This window comes from Talpa europaea, assembly GCF_964194135.1.
Source record: "Talpa europaea genome assembly, chromosome: 2".
Taxonomy (NCBI): domain Eukaryota; kingdom Metazoa; phylum Chordata; class Mammalia; order Eulipotyphla; family Talpidae; genus Talpa; species Talpa europaea.
In genome coordinates, this window is record NC_140068.1 from 32,035,180 (window position 1) to 32,055,545 (window position 20,366).

Sequence of the window (20,366 nt, forward strand, 5' to 3'; positions counted from 1 at the left end):
CACAGTGAAAGAAAATATAGTAGATTAAAATGCTTCCTACTGAATAGGACAAAATACATACCTGTTACACTACTGACAATGGATTAATATCCAAGGTATATAAAAACCTCTATAATTTAATAATAAAAAACAGACAACCCAATTTATAAATGGATAGCAGAACTGAACAGACAATTCACCAATGGACAAATGAAAAGATGTTCATTATCACTTCTAATAAGAGAGATGCAGGCAAAAGCACAAAACCGCAATGAGCTACCACACCCATGAGAATGGCATATATTAAAGAGAGGATGTGGGAAAAGGGGAACCCTATTACACTGTTGATGGGAATGAAAACTAGCACAAGCCATTTTGAAAAGCTACCTTAAAAACTAGGAACAGACGAGGCCTCCCTGGTGGTGCAAGGGGTTAAGATGCAACCTATGAAGCACCACAGCCACTACAGCACAAGTTCAATCCCTGGCCAGGGAGCTACCCACATGGCGCAGCAGACCTCTCCTGTCTCGCCCGCTGCTCCCCTCAGCAGTGTATTTCAGTCGATCTGCCTGTTCTTTTTATTAGTAATCTCCTGTTCTGTTCCCCACTCTGTCTCTGGTGAATTATCTCACCCTCCAAAACTCCGGCTTGTACCCCAGGTCTTGTATGCATAAATAAATAAATCTTAAAAAAAAAAAAAACTAGGAACGGAAATACTCTATGACTCAGCAATCCTGCCCTTGGACAGTTAACTATCTGAAGAACATGAAGCCATCAACTCAAAAAATTATATGCTCTGCAATGATTATTGTAGCATTATTTACAATAGCTAAGGCAGAAAAATAAGTGTCACCGACAGAGGATGGATGAAGACTTTTATATACACAATGGAATATTATTTAGTCATGAGAGAAATGAAATGTTTCCATTTAGAGGAAAATGGAATGAGTTTTGGGGAATTAAGTGTAGGAAAGCAAATCAGAATGACAAAGACGCTATTGGGTACTTCCATATATGATTTAACAAAGTAAAATATTTATAAAAATTAAAGTTTCTTTAAAAATGAGGTGAGGCTTCTGAGTTTAAGAGGGAGGAAGATGCGGAAAATGGTAAAAGGCATATAAAGGGGTGGTGATGGGGAAAAATAAAATAAAAATGACAATGCAGAGCAAAGGATATCATCCTGAGGTGCATGTGATGTGAGGGACAAATAAACAGTTGACACTTAAGCCAAAGTTGATATAATTGTGATTGTTAGTTATTGCTGCATATGTTTGGCAGCATGTAGGATGTGTTTACCCTAGAGAAGAAATTGTTGGCTTCTGTAGTTATCTCCCCAGTCTACTGAGGAGTTTCAGTCTCACTTGAACAGATGATGATTAACTTATTACTGGGTGAAATACACTTTGTGTATATTAATTTAGGAAATTTGAATTTGTTACTTGTCGATCAAAGAGAGTTAAACTAGTAAAACTCAGCTGTGGCAAAACCATCCTAAAACAATTACGTTCAAGAAAGGAAGGATTTCCTGACTCCTAAATTCAGAATGACAAGCCAAGAACTCAAGGCATATTTCAGCTGCTGAGCTCTGGTTTAGAGGTTCTGGATTAATTAATAAACACTGTGGGGTCAGAAAGTCTTTTTATTAGTAATCTCCAATGGATAGCGCCTATCCATAGTCAAGTTTAAGTTAACATGTTGGTAGTTATCTGAAAAGAAGAACTTTAGTATATGTTAATTCCAGTTGGATATGGAAGTGGGAAAAATGTCTTCTTACAAATTGAATTCTATAAGAATATCATAAGATCATGTTGTCTGGAATTTAATATCTAGTATATAACAATCAGTTCTTATTGGTTTAAATTTTCCCATCGAATTATTTAAAATTAAATTTAGTGTAACAATTAGCATAAATTGCAAATCCAACCAAACCTATCTGATTATTGTTTTTCAAGTTATTGCCTTGATTCAACAAATAAACAGAAAAAAACTACTAAATAGTTCTTTAAGATTCTCTGAAACAAATGGTAATGCTCATAAGTCAAAGCAGTCTAAGGGACATATGGGTTTAAAACCAAAGTACAGTAATTTTCATGAGTGATTACTTGGAAAATTGACTTTAAATCACCCAAATATCTTCTTTAATAACTGTTAAAAGTTGCATAAAATCATTATTTAAGGAAAAATCTTGTGTACCCTACCTTGGGTACTGAAGCTAGATAAAAACAAGTATTAGTTGAAATGTACTGAAGAAACACACTTCATTATAATTGTTTTTTATAGATTTTTTGGTAGGGCTGTAGAAGTAATGAGAACATGAGGCAATATGTAATATTTTACAAAACATTTAATGTGTCCTGTAGGTAAAGGCATACTTTGCTTATGTGTATATTACTATTGGACAAAAGGTACTGTGAGTTTATCCCCATCTTACGATATTTTATGTACTTTCACATTTAAAAATCATAATTTAAAAAGTATTGGTGGGTAATTGAGAAAAATGGATAATCTCTTAAAATATTTGATTTATAGGATCCATCTAAACAACCTTTTATTAATATCCTTTCTTATTCTGATATAGTCAATAATAATTAGGTATTTTACATTACCTAAAATACCGGGTTATGGCATTGTTTATTCAACTGTCCTGATCTATTTGAAACATTTAAATGTACTCTTAAAGTGCTAGTTTCATTTGTCCATTTATTGTATTTTTACCAAAATAAAAATTCAACCACCTTGCTGTTTATGAGTAGAGTCTGCAGTTTTAATTTGATGTGGAATAATGGTCCAGTCAACTAAAGTCAGGGATGCAGGATTGGTTATTAAATTATTAATATGGATGAATTATTGAATATGCTATTCCATGGCTTATGTTGTTATATATGAACATAGCTTTAGGGTATTAAATGTAGTATCTAATGTCTTTATATTTTTTATGTACTTTTTTTCAGGTGGGCAAACATTTTAAAATATTGTATTATGAAACAATTCATGATTAAGATTCTACATTGAATTATAAAATGTTATGTTTTTATTACATAACTATTGAAAAAATAGCTATGAAAATCAAACACTACTATAAATTATGTTTCTTAAAACAATTATGTGATATATATAGTGAGTATTTTATCTGGGACCATCCCATTGAGCAACATTTTTTCACAGGACCTTATACCTCAGGGATTTGTTAACATCTCACTTGCTAAGAGCTAAATAGATTCTAATCTTAAGGTTCTGAATGGTTTTATTGGAATCAAACTACTTTTATATAACATAAGAATAAACTTATTTGGGCCTCCCTGGTGGAGCAAGGGGTAAAGTCTCAGCACTATGATGCTGTTAGCAGCCACTGCAGTGAGAGTTCAATCCCTGCCAGGGAGCTACACTCATGGCACAGCAGACCTCTCCTGACTTGCATCAACACCCCCCCCCACACCTCTGGCCTACACTCTTGTATGCTTAAATTTTAAAAAAAGAATAAACTTTACTAATTGCACATCATTTTACTTTTTTCATCTCATCTACTTTAATAGTATATCTTTGAGGTATATAAAAAAATTAACATTTTCCAAAGCTTAGCTATTGTAAATAGTGCTGCTATAAACATAGGGGTGCAGGTGTTCTTTGGAATTGATGTTTCTGTGTTCTTTGGGTAAATACCTAGGAGTGGAATTGCTGGATCCTGTGGAAGCTCTATGTTTAGTAGGTCCAGAAATCTCCACACAGCTCTCCATAGTGGTTGGACCAGTTTGCACTCCCACCAACAGTGCAGAAGAGTTCCTTTTTCTCCACAACCTCGCCAACATTTGTTGTTGCTAGTTTTTTTAATATGTGCCATTAACAGCCCAAATGCCCAAAAATAGATGACTGGATCAAGAAGATGTGGTACATATATACCATGGAATATTACTCAGCATTCAAAAAAGATAAACACATGCAATTTGCAGCAACATGGATGGCGCTGGAAGGGATCATGCTCAGTGAAATAAGCCAAAAAGAAAAAGAAAAATACCGGATGGTCTCACTCATAGCAGGAATCTAGAATACTTAAATAAGGGACCAGGAAAATGAATAACTATAAGAAAGTGAAAATCAAAATCAACAAAAACTATGAACCAGAGACACTTTTTGGGGGGTGGGGGGCGGGAGGGGAGGGATTGGGGTCATACTGCAGAATGGGGGGATTGCAATTGTATGGGGAATATAAAAATAAAATTTATTAATTAAAAAAAATAAATGTATTGGTACTTTTATAAAAATGTAAAATATAAGCATTAATATCTTCAATAAAAAGATTTAATGGAAATAAAAAAAATTAACATTTTCTTAATATTCTAAAATTGCCAAAAAAATTAAACTGTAAAACACTTTTTGACAGAAAGTGAATTGAGTTAGAGGTTTTGAATCAAAGAATGGTTTGCCCATTACTAAAAGGCAAACATTTCCATAAATTTAATGAGCATGAATAGAAAGGTTTAGATGAGATATACTTAATGCAAGAAATGCATTTTAATCACATAAAATGTTATCATTGCAGTCAAAATTACTACAAATGACAGCATTTTTATTTTTCTCAACCCTATCAAATATATTGCTTACAAAGATACTGCTAAGTGGGGTATTAAAAATACCTATGGATTATTTAGGAAGTCTGATAAAGGTATACTACTTCCAGGAAATTCAGAAAATGATCAACTCCCAGCCAGGATAGAGCAACACATTTTTGGCAAATTGTGTTTTGTTTTTTTCCCAAATCTTTATTTCCAATAAATTCGAAGGACACATTAATCAATTATTCATCTGAGAGATCATCAACAATATATTTCTTATTGGTTTCCTATGTCATTTTAACATTACTTAGAAGTTTTTTTAATTGAATAACATTACCATAATAAAATTGTCATCCATGTGTGTTTATATATATAAATACATTTTCATAAAGCAAATATTCATGTATGCATATATGTGCATAAGGTTTGTCCACTCATATCTTTAAAAGTAAACAAGATTTGACTTTTTATTGAACCCTATCTATTTATAACTATAGATGACATTTATCCAGAGACACAGGAATGATTTTTAAAGCTTTATTCATGTCATAAAGAGATGCTTTTCTAATGGAATTTCACTTTTCAGTGAAAAAAACATAACAAACATAACATGTTTTTGAAATTTTATTATGTATTAATCTTTTGATTCATGTAATTATGGAATATAAAATAAATTTTGAAATTTTAACATACATGTTTTTCCTTGAGAAGCATGACTGCATAATCAAGAAGAAATATTTCCAAGGGTAAAAATATATTGCTCTTGGAAAAATATTTTACGAGAGAAGTGGAATGAAAATATGAATTCAAAGTGAAAAGGCAAAATTGTAGAATTTCCAAGAGTCAGATAGCAGCTTGCTTTTATATATTTTAAATTGAAAATGAACAGTGTCAATAAAGCACTTAGAGTCTATCAGCTTGAAAATATAATGAAAAAGTTCAGATATTATTTTCAAAATGTGAAAGGAGATGTAGAGATTTCCAATATTTTCTGAAGGAATGTCAAAGGAAAATATTGAAGTCACTATAATAAAAATGAGCATCTTGGTACCTCGATAACCCTTGGATTCTGATAAAGAGCAAAACAGGGAGGTCTCTGATTCCACCATGGTCAACAATGCATGTCCTTAGATAATATTTAAGTTGGAACACTGACATGTTTTATCCTTCAACAAATTTATTTTTCACTTTTTTTAAAATGTATCATGCAATATGCTAGGTGGAGGAGAGCAAGTAAGTTTTCATGATAACATCGCAAATCTGATGATGAAAGTTTTTTTTTTTCCTAAAGATTCATTTATTTATTTATATTTTATTTATACAAGCACTGGGTACAGTCAGAAGCACGGGAGGGTGAGAAAATTCACCAGAGCCAGAGCGGGGAGCAGAGCAGGCAGAAGGACCGTAGCATACTGCTGAGGGGAGCAGCGGGCGGCAGAAGAGGTCTGCGCGCCATGTGGGACCCTCCTCTGGTGGCCGGGGAGCAGCCGGGGATCGAACCGGCGCCGCAGAAGCTGGGGAGGCCCCCTGATGATGAAAGTTTATAACATAGTAAATAAATGACTGTAATGTAGTTTTTATATGGTGTTCCTAACAGATGAAGTTAAATATCTCTTACTAATATAATATGAGGGCCTATGTAACATGGTGGTTTATAGCTAAAATAATTGCAAATGAATAAAAGGTTAATTATTTAGTATAAAGTCAGGAAAAAGATTGTATTGAACAGTTTGGTGAGTAAATAAGCAATTGATCTTACACTTTTTAAATTGTAAGTAGCTTGATATTGTGAATTCAGTGAATATTTGTTAAATGCCCACTGTATGCCTGCCTTTTTTTTTTAATTGAGGTAACATTGGTTTACAACACTACCTGATGCAGAGATATAGGTTCACACTCAGATGTATATTTCCACACCACAGTCACTACCCACTCACCCATAGCCCTAATCCATAAGCCATTGGGCCTCCTCCTCTTCACTTTCTTTTCCACCTTTCCACTTCTCTTCTGGTATTTTCAACTTTATAGTCATATTTCTAGGGTTTCTTTTTGGTTTGGCTTGGTTTGGTCTGACCCTTTGTTTTGTTTATCTATATTCCACATATGAGTGAAACCGCCTGATATTTTGTCTTTCTCCTGATTTATTTCCTTCCCATTATATCCTCCATATTCATCCATGTTAGAAAATCACAAGAGTTCACGTCTTTTAATAGCTAAGTAGTATTCCATTGTGTATGTATAGCACATTTTATTTTTTAAAGATGTATTTATTTATGCATACAAGAACTGGGGTGTAGGCCATAGGTTTGGAGGGTGAGAAGAGTCACCAGAGACAGACAGAGTGGGGAGCAAAACAGACAGATCTACTGAAATACACTGCTGAGGGGAGCAGCGGTGAAGGTACTGCATAGTGGGGGTAGCTCCCTGGCAGGCTGGGGATCGAACTTGTGCTACAGAAGCTGCGGTTAGCTTCACAGCGCTGTACTTAACCCCTTGCTTTTTAATTTTTTATGCTACCTTCCTAAGTACAGCATAATGTGTATACTTTTAAAAATTTACTTAAACTTCAGTCTATAATAAATCTACAGATGAGAATAATCGTTATAGCATGTATGACCTTTGGAATGCATATATTTAGAAAACAATAAAAGTCTCTTAACAAGAAATTGTATTTTTGAATGCCATTTCCTGGCATCTAGCTTTAAAGTTAAGAAAAAAATAGTTTTTATTATTCAGAGCTATGTGCACTCAGTATTTGAGCAGGAAATACTGGTCTTCAATTTTAGGGGCATGGCAAACTTATATATGAAATCTCCACTTGCCTTAGAGGAACCTGAAGCCCCTCTGCATTATACTTAATTTCCTTGCTTCCCAATGACTTCCTCTTTGAAATAAGGAACTGTCCTTTAGTTTAAACAGGACCCAAATATGAAGGCTGTGAGATTATACCTGTGAGATTATACCTGATAACATGTCAATGGGAGAGGGAGAAACTCTCTCTAGTTAGAGCAAAACAAATTACGTTCTCCTTATATAGTCCTGTTTTTAAATTGCCCTCAAGCTTCTCAGGTTGAAAAGAGTCCAATAAATTTAAACTCAGTTCTTTCATTGTGTATTTTTCTCACTTTTTTGAAAACCACAATAACTCTTTGCGGTCAGGGTGAATAAAGAAGAGCCAGGAAATCTGAGCATCATAAATATTCAGAACTTTAGGATTAGACCATTCAGAGGTTGTATCGCATCACAGGGAGTAAGATAGATGGACAGCAATTTCATTGCATCCATCTTTACTGGCAGCTTCAGGGGCTTATACCAGGCTGAACATTAAGTATATGAAAATATGGTGAGTGAAAAAGGAGGGAGAATGGAAAGGTGACTAAACTTGTTAAATAAAATTCATATACTCAGAAAATTTGTTACTAGGTAGGTCCTAGTAGCATTGTTCAGTAGGTACATTTATCTTTGGCTCTCTTCCCTAAACAAGACTAGAGAAGACTCAGTTCCATAACTGCACTGCTGCATGTTGCCATTAGGCTGCAGAAGGAACTCAGTGCTTTGTCTTCTGCCTGCCTTTCTCAAAACTTTGAACATGATTGAAACAAACTCAAATGAATACGATGAGGAGACATTCAGGTTGGTTTCCCTGTTGCTATGGCTAAGTCATTTAACTTCAGTGACACTCAGTTTTCACATCTGTGAAACAAAGATGCTGGATTTACTAATGTCCAAGTCTTTTCCAGATATCATATTTTATGATTCTATAATTGTAATGTAATATATTAAAAATTGGACCAGAAGTTTCATCTTGACTAGTTTTTGCAAGTCAACGCATGCATTAATATCTTCTAAGATATCTTCTAGGAGTTATTTAGAAATTTTTAGCCAGGCCCAATCTAGACCAAATGAGTCAGAATCTGCATTTTAAGAACATCCTCATATGCACTTTATTCACATGCCCATTAAAATTAGAGAAAGATAGGTCTAGACAGTAGTTCCTATTTCTGACTCTGGTTTTTAAACCACCCAAGAACTTATTTAAATTGGAGATCACTAAAAGATCCTTCACCATGAGAGACTAATTGATCAATTTGAGCTACAGTTAGGAATGTATTTTAAAATCTCCCCAGATAATTCTGATGGACCACTACATTGATTGTGTCTAGTATATCATCAAATATGAAGCATATACTAACACAGTCAAAACTGCATACAAATCTGCATAATCCATGGAAGGTATTATTTGTAAACATTTCCCCCATTGTCTAGATTATAAACACGTGGGGAAACATCTAATTTTATAGAAGGAGTGAATAAAATTCAAAAAGGAAAAATGGATAAACCTGGGACTAATGAGTTAATGGCAAAAAGGAAATTGGACAACATCATGTTATATTTATTTTGAAAGTTTTTGTAGCGGACACATTTTGAGACCATTATTTTCTTGAAAAAGTTTAGCTTATTTTACATTTTATGAATCAAACCTAACAAAATAAATATCTCAACATTTGTATTTTAATATTCATTAATATATTTGATGTATATTATATAATGTTTTATATATAATGTACGAATATAGATAGGGCAATTTCATTCAGATTTTTAATACATATATTTTAAATCATTTAATCCTATATTAAATATGTATTATATATACACACATATATAATGTAGATGCTTAACAATCCATAAAGGAAATTGTCCTCATGATTTGCCTATCACTATATCTGAACTGTAAGCCCACTCAATCACTAACACTAGGTGCTTCAATACCTAATACTAGGGGGAGAAAATATTCCTTTCTATACTGTTTATTAATGGTTAATCAGTAATAGTTGCCTCAAAAATTTTATAACAAGAAGAAAGTAATCAGAAAATCATGGAAAATATATATATGTCATTTGGTAAATTTATCTAAAATAATGAGAATTCAATAAAAATATTTTCCCTTTGCATTCATTAGCCTCCAAGGAAATAACTAGATTTTGCTTTATTCATTTAGCATAATTGTAATTTTGTGTTCTAATAACAATTGGAAAAATCTTACAAATAGAGATTTTATGTTCACATAAATAATTTGAATTTTTAAAATTAAAGTGAGAAAAATTGTAAAAAGGAAATTTTTATTGTCCAGTGCTTGTGAGGTATTAAAGAAAACAATGATAAAAGGCATTCTTTGAAATCCACAACCTTCATAATAATTTAATAAACTGGTTTGTCATCTCAATGAATCTGGCTGGTTGCCTTGGTGATAGAGATTATCCTTTTAACTTCTTGCATCTGTCATGTTTAAATCTTTAATTGGTTATATTTTAAATTTATTTACAATGTGTCATATTTTTTTGAGAAGAATTATGTGCTGTAAACTGGCTGTAAGCCCTAAATAAAATTATAAAATATTTAATCAACATGAAATTTTATAATCAAACAATAAGCTTTGCTATGATTCTAAGTAGATAGACTATCATATGCAAAATGAAGGTAACATAACAAAATAACTCAGACTTCACTGCAAAATAAGTTCATTATTAGGAATCACTTAATACACTTCACTAATTTTGATTCCTTTAATAGCTGCTGCAAATGATCTCCCCATTTCTAGGATCGATGACTTTTATTCCCAAGTTACATGTAAAAGTCAAGCTCAGAATCTTGAGAAAATCTCTTGGTCCATGGTTACCATCATTACTGTGGCAAACAAGGGTCATAGATGAATACACATTTATAGTATTATGCAGCCTAAAGATTTTAATATTAGGTGAAAAAAATTTAAAATAACCAAGTCAATAAGCAAATCTTCACTACTAATTTGGAGTTTTAAAGAGTTTGTCTATTGAGTAATTGTATGTTCCTGTGAGACATGTAGCTTAAACTATGAGGAAAGCAAAATTCCTCCATTATACCAAAAGTTCCAATTTGGATCACAAAGATAAAGAAAACCTATATTTGTCTTCTCAGATATCCAGCATAAATATATGCAACAAATGCCAAAATTTCATAATTTCTACCACAAATATATAATCATGTATTAATAGATAAAAAGGAATGTGGATCATTACTGATATGTCATAACCATCAATAGGGAATGTGAGAGAATTGCAATATTAATAGTACCTAACATGTAGAAGAAAAGGATTAGAAATTTTAAGCTAGATTATATAATATTTTTAAATCTTGTCCTCAGTTTTCCTGTTATTGTTGTTGTTGAAATAGACATAATATTTTATTGTCAATATCTTATTAAAGGTGTGATATTTTCAATTGATAGGAACCTTGTTTTTCATATAAACATCTATGAATATGTTTTGATTGAGGCATAGTGTTAAAAATGCTCAATGACCTTAATGTAATATTATTCAGTGTTCCACAACAATAAGAAACAGATGTAATTTTTGTATGTTTCAGCTTGCAAATACATTTCACATTTTATTTCAATAAAAAGTAAAATTTGCACCATTCCCAAGCATATGTAATAGAAAATAAAAATGTTTATGAGAACATATAGCTTTAAAATTTTCAGCTATACTCATTTTAGTACTTACATAGAGTTGTATCATAAAGAATAGGTGAGATGTGATCCACCAGTCACCTTTTTTATGATCATGCATAAACATTTATTTGTTTTCTCTCGTATTTATCAAGTACTAGTATATGTCAATCATTGTGTTGAGTGTGGAAATTTAATGTGGATCAAAATAGACAATACTTACATCAAATATAGTGAAAATAAAATAATACTCATATTAGCCAATGTTTGTAATATGCTTGCTTGATATATGTTACTCTAAATCCTTTGTAGGTCCTTTTTAAGTTGTTTTATGAAAAGTATTTGTAAATGTATTTAAATCAAAACTTTTAACGTTTTTCAGTGACATAATTTTTTTTTAGTTTTAGAGAGGGAGATGAGTAGCTATAAGAATCTATGAAAGAGTGAGTTTGACAAGATTGAAGACACCAGACTTATCTCCACCATATATTCACAACCAAATTACAATTAAACATGAACAAAACCCTTGAAAGATAAATGGCTGGTGATCACATACATTAACAGTAATATCACAGTAGAAAGTGTAGGAAAAACTTATTAAACTGTGTTTACAGTGATACAAGGGCAGTACAACCCATTAGAGGAACTGTTGAGTCCAGTGCAGAGCCCCTCTGCTGTTGTTATCTCAAGGGCATTTGTCCATTTTGGAGATCTTTCAAACTAGGCACAACATGGGAGTAAAGGGTGCAAAGAACTGGTGTGTAGGACAGAGGGGTACTACTGGAAAACTTTAAGAGTAAGAGAGCAAAGTGTTGTGAGCCTGTGGTGTTGCGTCAGTCAACACTACAATGATAAAGAAACGGGAGTCGTGGAGCGGGCTACATAATGCAGGATGCTGTTTGAGAGCAAGATCCCTTACCAGGGTGATCAAGCATTCTGCTCTTGATTGATTGGAAAGGAACTTTGTAAGGTTTGGCTCCTATGGCTGATAGACCAGTTCTGAAGCTTTGACCTTGTACAGGAATGCAGAACTGCAGGTAACTATAATGGCAGCCAAACAGGCTGCTTAAGTTTAACAGAGCCACACTGTGGCTACGAAACTAGAACATTGAAATTGAAACTGGTGTGAAGATTCAGAGAAGATTACCCATGTCTCTGCATAGACTAGGTTTTTATTTGCCACTGTGGCTATGATATGCAAAAAACCAGCCTTATCCCCACCCAGGGCCAAAACTGAGGCTGCAACTTCGTGCTCTCACACTAGCCAGAGTTTGAAACACTTGGATCTTAGAAACAGGAGCAAGTGTCCCAGGATAAGGCTCCATACTTGAAAAACAAAGAGAACAATTCTGGGCTTTGGGCCCAAAATTAATTATAATCCCTACATGATTCTATTTCTACTGCTTAATCAATCCTAGAGTTTGAGGTTGACATGAGATTTTTCAAGGTAGTTTGACCAAGGAGTTGACCTAGTGGATGGCATCACCGTGGACCCTCACCACACAACTTGGAAACCTGTAGCACTGCCAAAAGCCTGAATGCTTGATGCTCACTGTAGGTGAAATTTTGCCTCATTGACTAGGTTCCTTCAACCTATGTAACTCAACCTATATAACGTCAGTGCCCTGGTCATGAACTGATAAAGACTGTCTTGTCCCACAAACCAGCACTCTGTTCAAACAGTATCTTTCCCAAAATTGGTTTAGGGTAGGAGACTCTGATAGAATTGTTCAGGCAGGAAGGCCTTCAGTACCTAATGTGGCAGAAGAATCTAGCTCACCTATATCCTCCAGTGTGAGTTCCAGAATCTCTGAGTGTCCAGCAGATAGATATCTGAGGAGCACACACACACTCTAAGATATACACACCTTCTCAATGAAAAAATGTATTCTAAATAACAATTTTAAGCCCATTATATCTCATTCTCAGTGTATTATTTTATGCAATTTTTTTAATTTAGAAAATTTTGTCTAAATTCTGCACTGAAATTAATTTCTGCTAGGAATAAGAATTTACTTCTTTAAAGTAACTCCCTTAGAGCCTATCCAAAGATCACTCTGAGTCTTAGGCTATTTACTTGCTTTGCTGACCTGAGTTACACAATCTTCTCCAAAAATTCTATTGGTTTGAACATAAATAAGAAAAAGTAGGGTGGTAGTGACAGAAGAATATTTCAAATTTGCTTTTTTTTTTCAATTCACTTGTAGTAGATTTAATCCTGTGAATGACCTAAGATTGTAAAAATTAATTTACCCACCACTAGAAATAGATCAGCATTGTTCAATAGTAATATAATGTGTCACATATATAACTTAGTATCTGTGAGGACTCACATTTAAAAAAGGAGAAAATATGAAATTATTTTTAACATCATATTTTACTTAATTCAATGTTTCAAACAGGGCTTCACCAGAGAAGCAGAAGTAGGAGATTATGCAGATATATTTTTAATAGATTAAGAAATTTATTATATAGAATTGACCCTTTAATTGTGGGCACTGGCTAAGCAAGGCAGAACCTGGAGAAAATGCAGTCAGAAGGGAAGATCCCAGGCAGGTTTGAGCCAGTGGGCTTAACCTAAAGCTATTATCCACAGACAGAACTGCTTTGCTCTGCCTGGGAAACCTCAGATCTCTGCAGGGCCTTTCAATAGGCTCATACTAGTCCCCTTAGATCATCCTGAATTATTTTCTTATTTAGAGTGAATGGATTGGAATTTTAGTTACATCTACAAAATACCTTCACAGCAACTCCTTGGTTACTGTCCATTTGAATGAGTTGGGATAGTAGCCTAAACAACTTTACACATAATTGAGACTATCACCCTCAATAGCTAAAAAATAATATCATTGCAATAGGCAGCTAATGTAAAATGTATTCATGAGATATTTTGCTTTCCTTTTTGTACTTTCTTCAAAATCCAGTGTGAACTTACACTGATAGCATCTCTCTTTAGACTGACCATATATCGCATCCTTAATATGCTCTCTTGTCTAGTGGCTCATGCATTGAAGACTATCAATATACTTAGTGACAACGAGTGATTAGGCTAATTTTCTTGCCTCTTCAAAGCAGTCCTAAAGTACAAGTTCCCAAATTGGGGGTCATTTTGTCCTACAGGGAGGCACTTGGTAATATCTGAAGACAGTTTTTGTAGTCATGATTAAGGAAGAGTATGGAGGCTACAGTCATCCAACAGGCAGACATCAGGGAAGTTGCAAAATCCCCGAGAGTACACGTAATCTAGCCTTGCTCCATCCCCAAATGACGATTTGCCCTACCCCCAAAATTATTGTTGCTAAGATGAGAGACTCTGCTTTGGAGTAAGATTTAGAGACATATAGGGAAGAGATTTAAAAACATGGCAAAAGACCTAAGAAGATGACTATTTCCTATGCCTTTGGAGCTCTTTCCTTGCACCTTGGAGATTTTTTTTTTTTCCCAGAATGTTTTCAGCATCTCACCTCATCTCCATCTCCACTGCTATATTCAAAGTCAGGAATGGGATAAAGATGGAGGGGTGGCCCTGTAAATAGTATGACCTATAGGGGTTGTGCGGGGGGGGGGGGGTGGGGGGCAGGGGGAAGAACTGGTTACTTTCTTAGCACGGGAATGAAATTGTGTAACTGTTTTTTTACTTTTTCCTTGAAGAGATCTAGGATTTTTTAATGTTTGGTCTTCATCTTAGACATCTGGAAAAATTACAAAAATGCAAATTAAAATTTACAAATGGAAAATTTAAATGCATATAGTAATTAACGTCATCTCAGACCATCTGTGGAATAAAGTTGCGATAAATAAATAAGTAAACCTCATTAGCATTTTTCTAAGAAAAGCCATGATACTTAAGATTAAGTCACATCTCAGAGGTAGTAATCATATTGGTAAGCTCTAATCTCAAATTTACTTCTTTTCAAATTAGCTGCAAATTCAAAATTAACTTCATTTTCTAAGCCATGGCAATATATGTATACTGACACCAGCATCAAAAGAGATATATTTGTTAAAACCTGATATTTAGGGGAAAATGTAGCAAATAACTTATTCTATGAAATGTGTTATATCTGCATAATCATTGGCTAAATGAAATGCCAAATTCTGATTATAGACATAAGTTAAAGATACTATCTCTGAGATTTATTTCCTATTAGATGTTAGAGTTCATTTCACGAATTCTTAATTTAACATGCAAAAAAATGAATCTTCCTAAATCTAAATAACAGTCTTACTAAGGAATCTTAATTTCTATTGCAAGTAATTGAAATAAAACATAATTATAGTATGTGATCAAATTTAAGCACTGAAAACGTTTACACATCTCCATTGATGTAAGTTTTTAAATGTTTTCAAATGACTTTGAGTAACTCCAGTTTTCTCCTACTTCAATAAATGACTAGTATTGCAAAATATTAGAAAGGCTTTTTTCTTAAATTCCTGTAACTTTATTAAATATGATAATTTAGATTTCACATTAAAATAATAAAGTTTACATCATAGGTATGTTTTAAACTTTTTACATTTGCAAAAGAGAATTTCTCAATTATACATTTTATTTTTCACTAGATATACATAAAGGAAAGACAGAAAAACAGGAGAAACCTGAACGGAAAATACAAACTAAAGGTAAATATTAAATTTTGAGTTTATTTGTATTTTTGTTTAGGACATATACTTTGGAGTATTTATATGGAAGAAAAGAATGTTCATGTTCATTTCACAAATCCTTAATTTAACATTCTTTTATTTTAACATTTTATAGTATTTAAATAAGTTTCTTTGCAGTTTAGTTAACTTCATGCATAAATACATGGATATTTAAAAACTGGAATCAATGTACCTTCATATGTTTGCACTGATCTTGTTTACAATTTTTTTCTATTTACTAAGATTTGACTTACTGTCAATATGCTTATGTTACTATAATAAGAACTAGTTTAATTTTTGTTAGCCTTGAATTTTTTTTATGTCTTGTAGTACCTTTGAAAGATTAGGCAGAGAAATGCAGAGTTCAGTCATTACATTGTCTCACTGCAAATATTCCTGGCCCCACAGCCTCCAGGGGTAGATTGAGAGTGACAACATAAAGATTAATAGCCCTTTCAACTAAACTGAATCCAGTAACTGCAATTTTGCAGTAAAGGCATATTAATAATGGTCAGCATTGTCTTGTTCATCTTAAAATCATCAATTTTCATGGGGTGGGCCGTGTACTCATAGGACTTTAAAGAAACTTATGGAGCACAAAGACATTCAAAGGACATTTCTAAATATCAGCCTCCATGATTTTGGGTAATCCAGGGTAAAAAAAAAAAATCTTGTAATTAAGATATTTGTTTAATACAGACTGAAAATTAAAGAATTTTCCTGGGTTGAAAATTAGATGTTATATCAAAAACTGGCTAATACAGGGCCTTCCTGGTGGCTCAAGGGGTTAAGACACAACCTATGAAGCTGTCCCCAGCCGCTGCAGCACGAGTTCTATCCCCGGCCAGGGAGCTACCCACATGGCGCAGCAGAAGTCTCCTGACTTGCCCTCAGCAGTGTATTTCAGTCACTCTGCCTGTTCTGCTTCCTGCTGTGTCTCTGGTGAATCCTCTCTCCCCACCTCTGGCCTGTACCCCAGCTTTTGTATACATACATAAATAAATCTTTTATAAAAAAACTGGCTAATACAAAATTATCTGCAGTGAGTTTACTATTGCAATAAAATTACTTTCTCACAGTTGCAAATGGTAAAGTTTCAAATAATAGAAGTTTTAATCTTAAATAAATGAATCTATATTACAATATAAATATATGTAAATATATTTTCCCCCCATACTTTCTTTTTTATGTCATGTTAAAGTCATTTTGCAGATATTGTATTTAATCCTGATGTTTGAGTTTGTTCCAGAATGGTCAGTCAAACTAACACAGTGAGGAATATTGACACTCAACTGACGCATATTTATTTATATTTGTACGCAGAGTACTAATGTCTCCTAACTGCTCACTTTCCTTTTTTGGTTCTTAATTCCCTTGGTCAGAGAAATTGGATCAGCTCTTGGGTACAGATTGACTAAGTAAGCCATGATTGAACTGATTACGTGTTTCTATCTGCTAGAGGTTAAACAGAAACCCAACTGGTTTCACACGTTTGGGGTTTCTGCTGTTTTATCTTGCAGACTGTACTATTAATTTAATGGCAGTGCTGCTTGAGTGGATGTGGTGATGCAGATGGCACCATTTGCATTTTGGACCTGGCTCTATTAGAATCCTGCTGTAAAGACTTTGAGCAGTGGGCTGTAGAGTGAGTTTATTAAATTAGTAAGTCTTGCATAATTAAAACAGTGAAATTTGGCTGAAGTTTAAAATAAATTTCTCAAAGACTGGGTTAAAGACTGAATATATTTCCTGAACAGACCACATATATTTTGGGAGAGTGAATATTTCTTAGCTAAGGGAAAATGGAGCTTTAGCTGTTCAACTTTAATTTGAACTTCAAAGATAGTTTCCTTTTTCCCACAATTATTCTGTGTGAATAATAGAGATTTCATGTTACTTCTTAGTTTTCTCATCCACATAGAATGTCTGCTTTTTCCCAAAGAAAAATAATTTGTTAGGTCATTTAGTGAAAATGGATGAGGTTTTATACCTGTTGCTATATGCAGATAGATGTATTTTCTGTATGCTATGTTTCATATCAGTTATAGTTATACACAATGGATAGTTAGGAATTAAAATTCTTATCAAAGCATTTCGAACTCTTCTAAGAAAAGATACAATACATCTAAGATAAGGGTAGTTTGTGATGGTTACCTGTTGCCAACAAATTTCTGAGTCTAAAAACAATCTGTGTTGATGCTGTTGTCTTTTGGGTAGAGATAAAAGTTTAAGTGATAACATCCTTTTATCCTTGTTTTTTTCCTTCAAGGATTCATAACATATTCCTAAAGCTCAGGGTGTTAAGTATTAAGAATTTCCTGGAAGTCTGCATAATTTACTCATCCCAGGCAATATGGAAAAACCAAAGAATATATAACTTCAGAGAGCATACTTTGTCAAAATAATGCATATAAATATGCTAGTGAATTCATTTTTGATGTGTTAAAAATAATTTTTGTTCTGAGTCCTTTTCAGAGAAAATCAAGTACTTTTTAATATTCATCCATATTACCTATGTGATTTTTAACTTATGATGCCAAGGCCACTGTTATTTCTGTTTTGCCTCTCTGTTTATTTTGTTTGATATTTTTCATTAGGAAAAGTGGCAAGCAACAGTTTTGTGGAGCTGAAGAGCAAGCCCTTTAATTTTTAGTTTGGCAATGAATGCTTATTTTAGTCTTAAGGCATTATAGTTCCTGACATGTTAGTGAATATTTAATTTTGAATTAACCTTATTTCTTCCACATAAAATAAGCAGTAATTTATTTTTTAAATATGATCAGATTGTTGTATTACTTGTGACTCTGTGTTGAATTAATATTTAATACAGTGGAATATTTCATTTATTTAGAAGAAACTTACAAACATAATAGAACTTTTCCTGGATAACCAATATGTTTACCTAATTGCTGTTCACCTAAATGTCCCCTGGTGAGCAGGTGGAATGAGTTCTCCAGACTATAGGAGGTATGAGCAATAAGTAATTTGCTCTGGTGGTAGCAGCCTGAAGGATGTTGATTCCATTCCAGATGGTTTCTAATGAAAAATTGTATAGGCCAAAATGGTCATACAGAATATATTTGTTTTTAAAGTCAACAATTTTGGAATTTATTCCTGTGTAATCTATATGTAATTATTTCAAACTTAAGGGGTCTTTGTAATGTCAAATTCATTTGGTCAACAGCAATTGGTGAATTTGTTAGTAAACTTCATAAAAAGGCAAAACTATGCAATGCCCACATTAAACACACCCACAATAAAATGTATAATATAACAGTATAGATTAAAGTAATTCAGATTAATTTCAACAATTTGGAAAATGCATAAAAAGAATGAAAACAACTAGACTTTCAATAGTAATGGTACAAAAAGGAATGGGAGGTGGGTTAAGAGGGCCAATTACATGGTAGTGAATAGAAGCTTGATGTTTGGTGAAGATCATGATGTAGAGAGTTCCACAAACTACAATACTGTACACCTGAAGTATACATAGGTTTAACCAATCTTACTACAACAAAAATTTTATAAAGAATAAAAACAACAGCTATCCAACCATTCCGAGAAAAGTAGTAATTTGCTTTAACAGTTTCTCCAGGACTTTCTTCCACATTGTTGTGTTTTATTAAATATAGCTTTATTTTACAAATCAGATTTTATTGTAGCTTCAGATAACATTTATTGTATATTTCAACTTAACTATCAAACATCTCAATCTCTACTCATATAGAGTAGAACAAGCCAGAAAAAGACTATAACACAGTGGTAAACACATAATTAGATGAAAACAAAACAAAACAAAATTCTAAGAAAACTCGTAGAAAAAAGAAAGATCTTTAACATTTCAGAAAAATAGGTGCCTGCTTCCTCCATCTGGGGTGTTTGGTGTTTGGGTAAAGAACTAGCCTCAGGAATGGGGAGAAAGTTCATATGGCAGAAGTGTGTGCTTGTATTTGGCATGTGGTCAACATCAGAGTGGAACAGCTGCTGGGAACAGAGGTATCCTGGCAGACAGCGAGCATAAATGGAAAAACTGGTCATAGTCATTAGCTACTATTACACATTAATCACAACACATGTTTGTGCCAAACCATGCTGGGTACTGAAAATTCAGTGAAGAATAAGCCCCAGTCCAATAAGGGATCTCAAAATCCAAATATACTATACATTTATACCATCAGATAGTGAGTACTCCACTAAGAGGTGTCCTGGACTCCACTAAGAGGTGCTGTTTGAGGAAATAACCAGCTTGCCTCCATTGTTGAGTAGGTCTCTCTGCAATTTTCTTCTAGGACTTTTTTTTTTTTTTTTTTTAATTTAGGCATGAACTCTGGGAATTAACTTGGAAGACATAAAAGCTAGGTTAGTGGTCAATCTTTAAAGAACCAGGTGAGAAATTGGCTAAGGGTGTAAAAGAAAAGCTCAATCACTAATATGAGTATCAGCTTCCTGCGGCTGGCATAACTACTTACCAAAAACACAATTAGAGGCTCAAAGTCAAAAATCAATTTCTCAGCAGTATGGATTCTCTCAGAGTGTTGTGAGGGAGACTATGTATCATGCTTTTCCCAGTTTCTGGTGGTTTGCTTATCGCTTTACCCCAATCTCTGCCTGCATCTTCCAATGATTCTCTCCCTGTGTCTGTGCCTCTGTCTCTTCCTGAAATGATTGTCTGTGTCTTTGTCCAAATTTCCCCTTTTCATAAGGCC

At 33.5% G+C, this 20,366-nt stretch overlaps 1 protein-coding gene across 1 annotated transcript in view; it reads left to right on the plus strand.

Annotated features, from left to right (window-relative positions):
- The window catches only part of TRDN (triadin), a gene marked incomplete at both ends in the record, with an annotated part of 274,757 nt that overhangs the window by 42,760 nt on the left and 211,631 nt on the right, over positions 1–20,366 (plus strand). Inside the window, one exon of the mRNA XM_084258151.1 lies at positions 15,580–15,639. Within this exon, the coding sequence (XP_084114277.1) occupies positions 15,580–15,639 (60 nt within the window). The remainder of the gene's footprint in view (positions 1–15,579; positions 15,640–20,366) is intronic.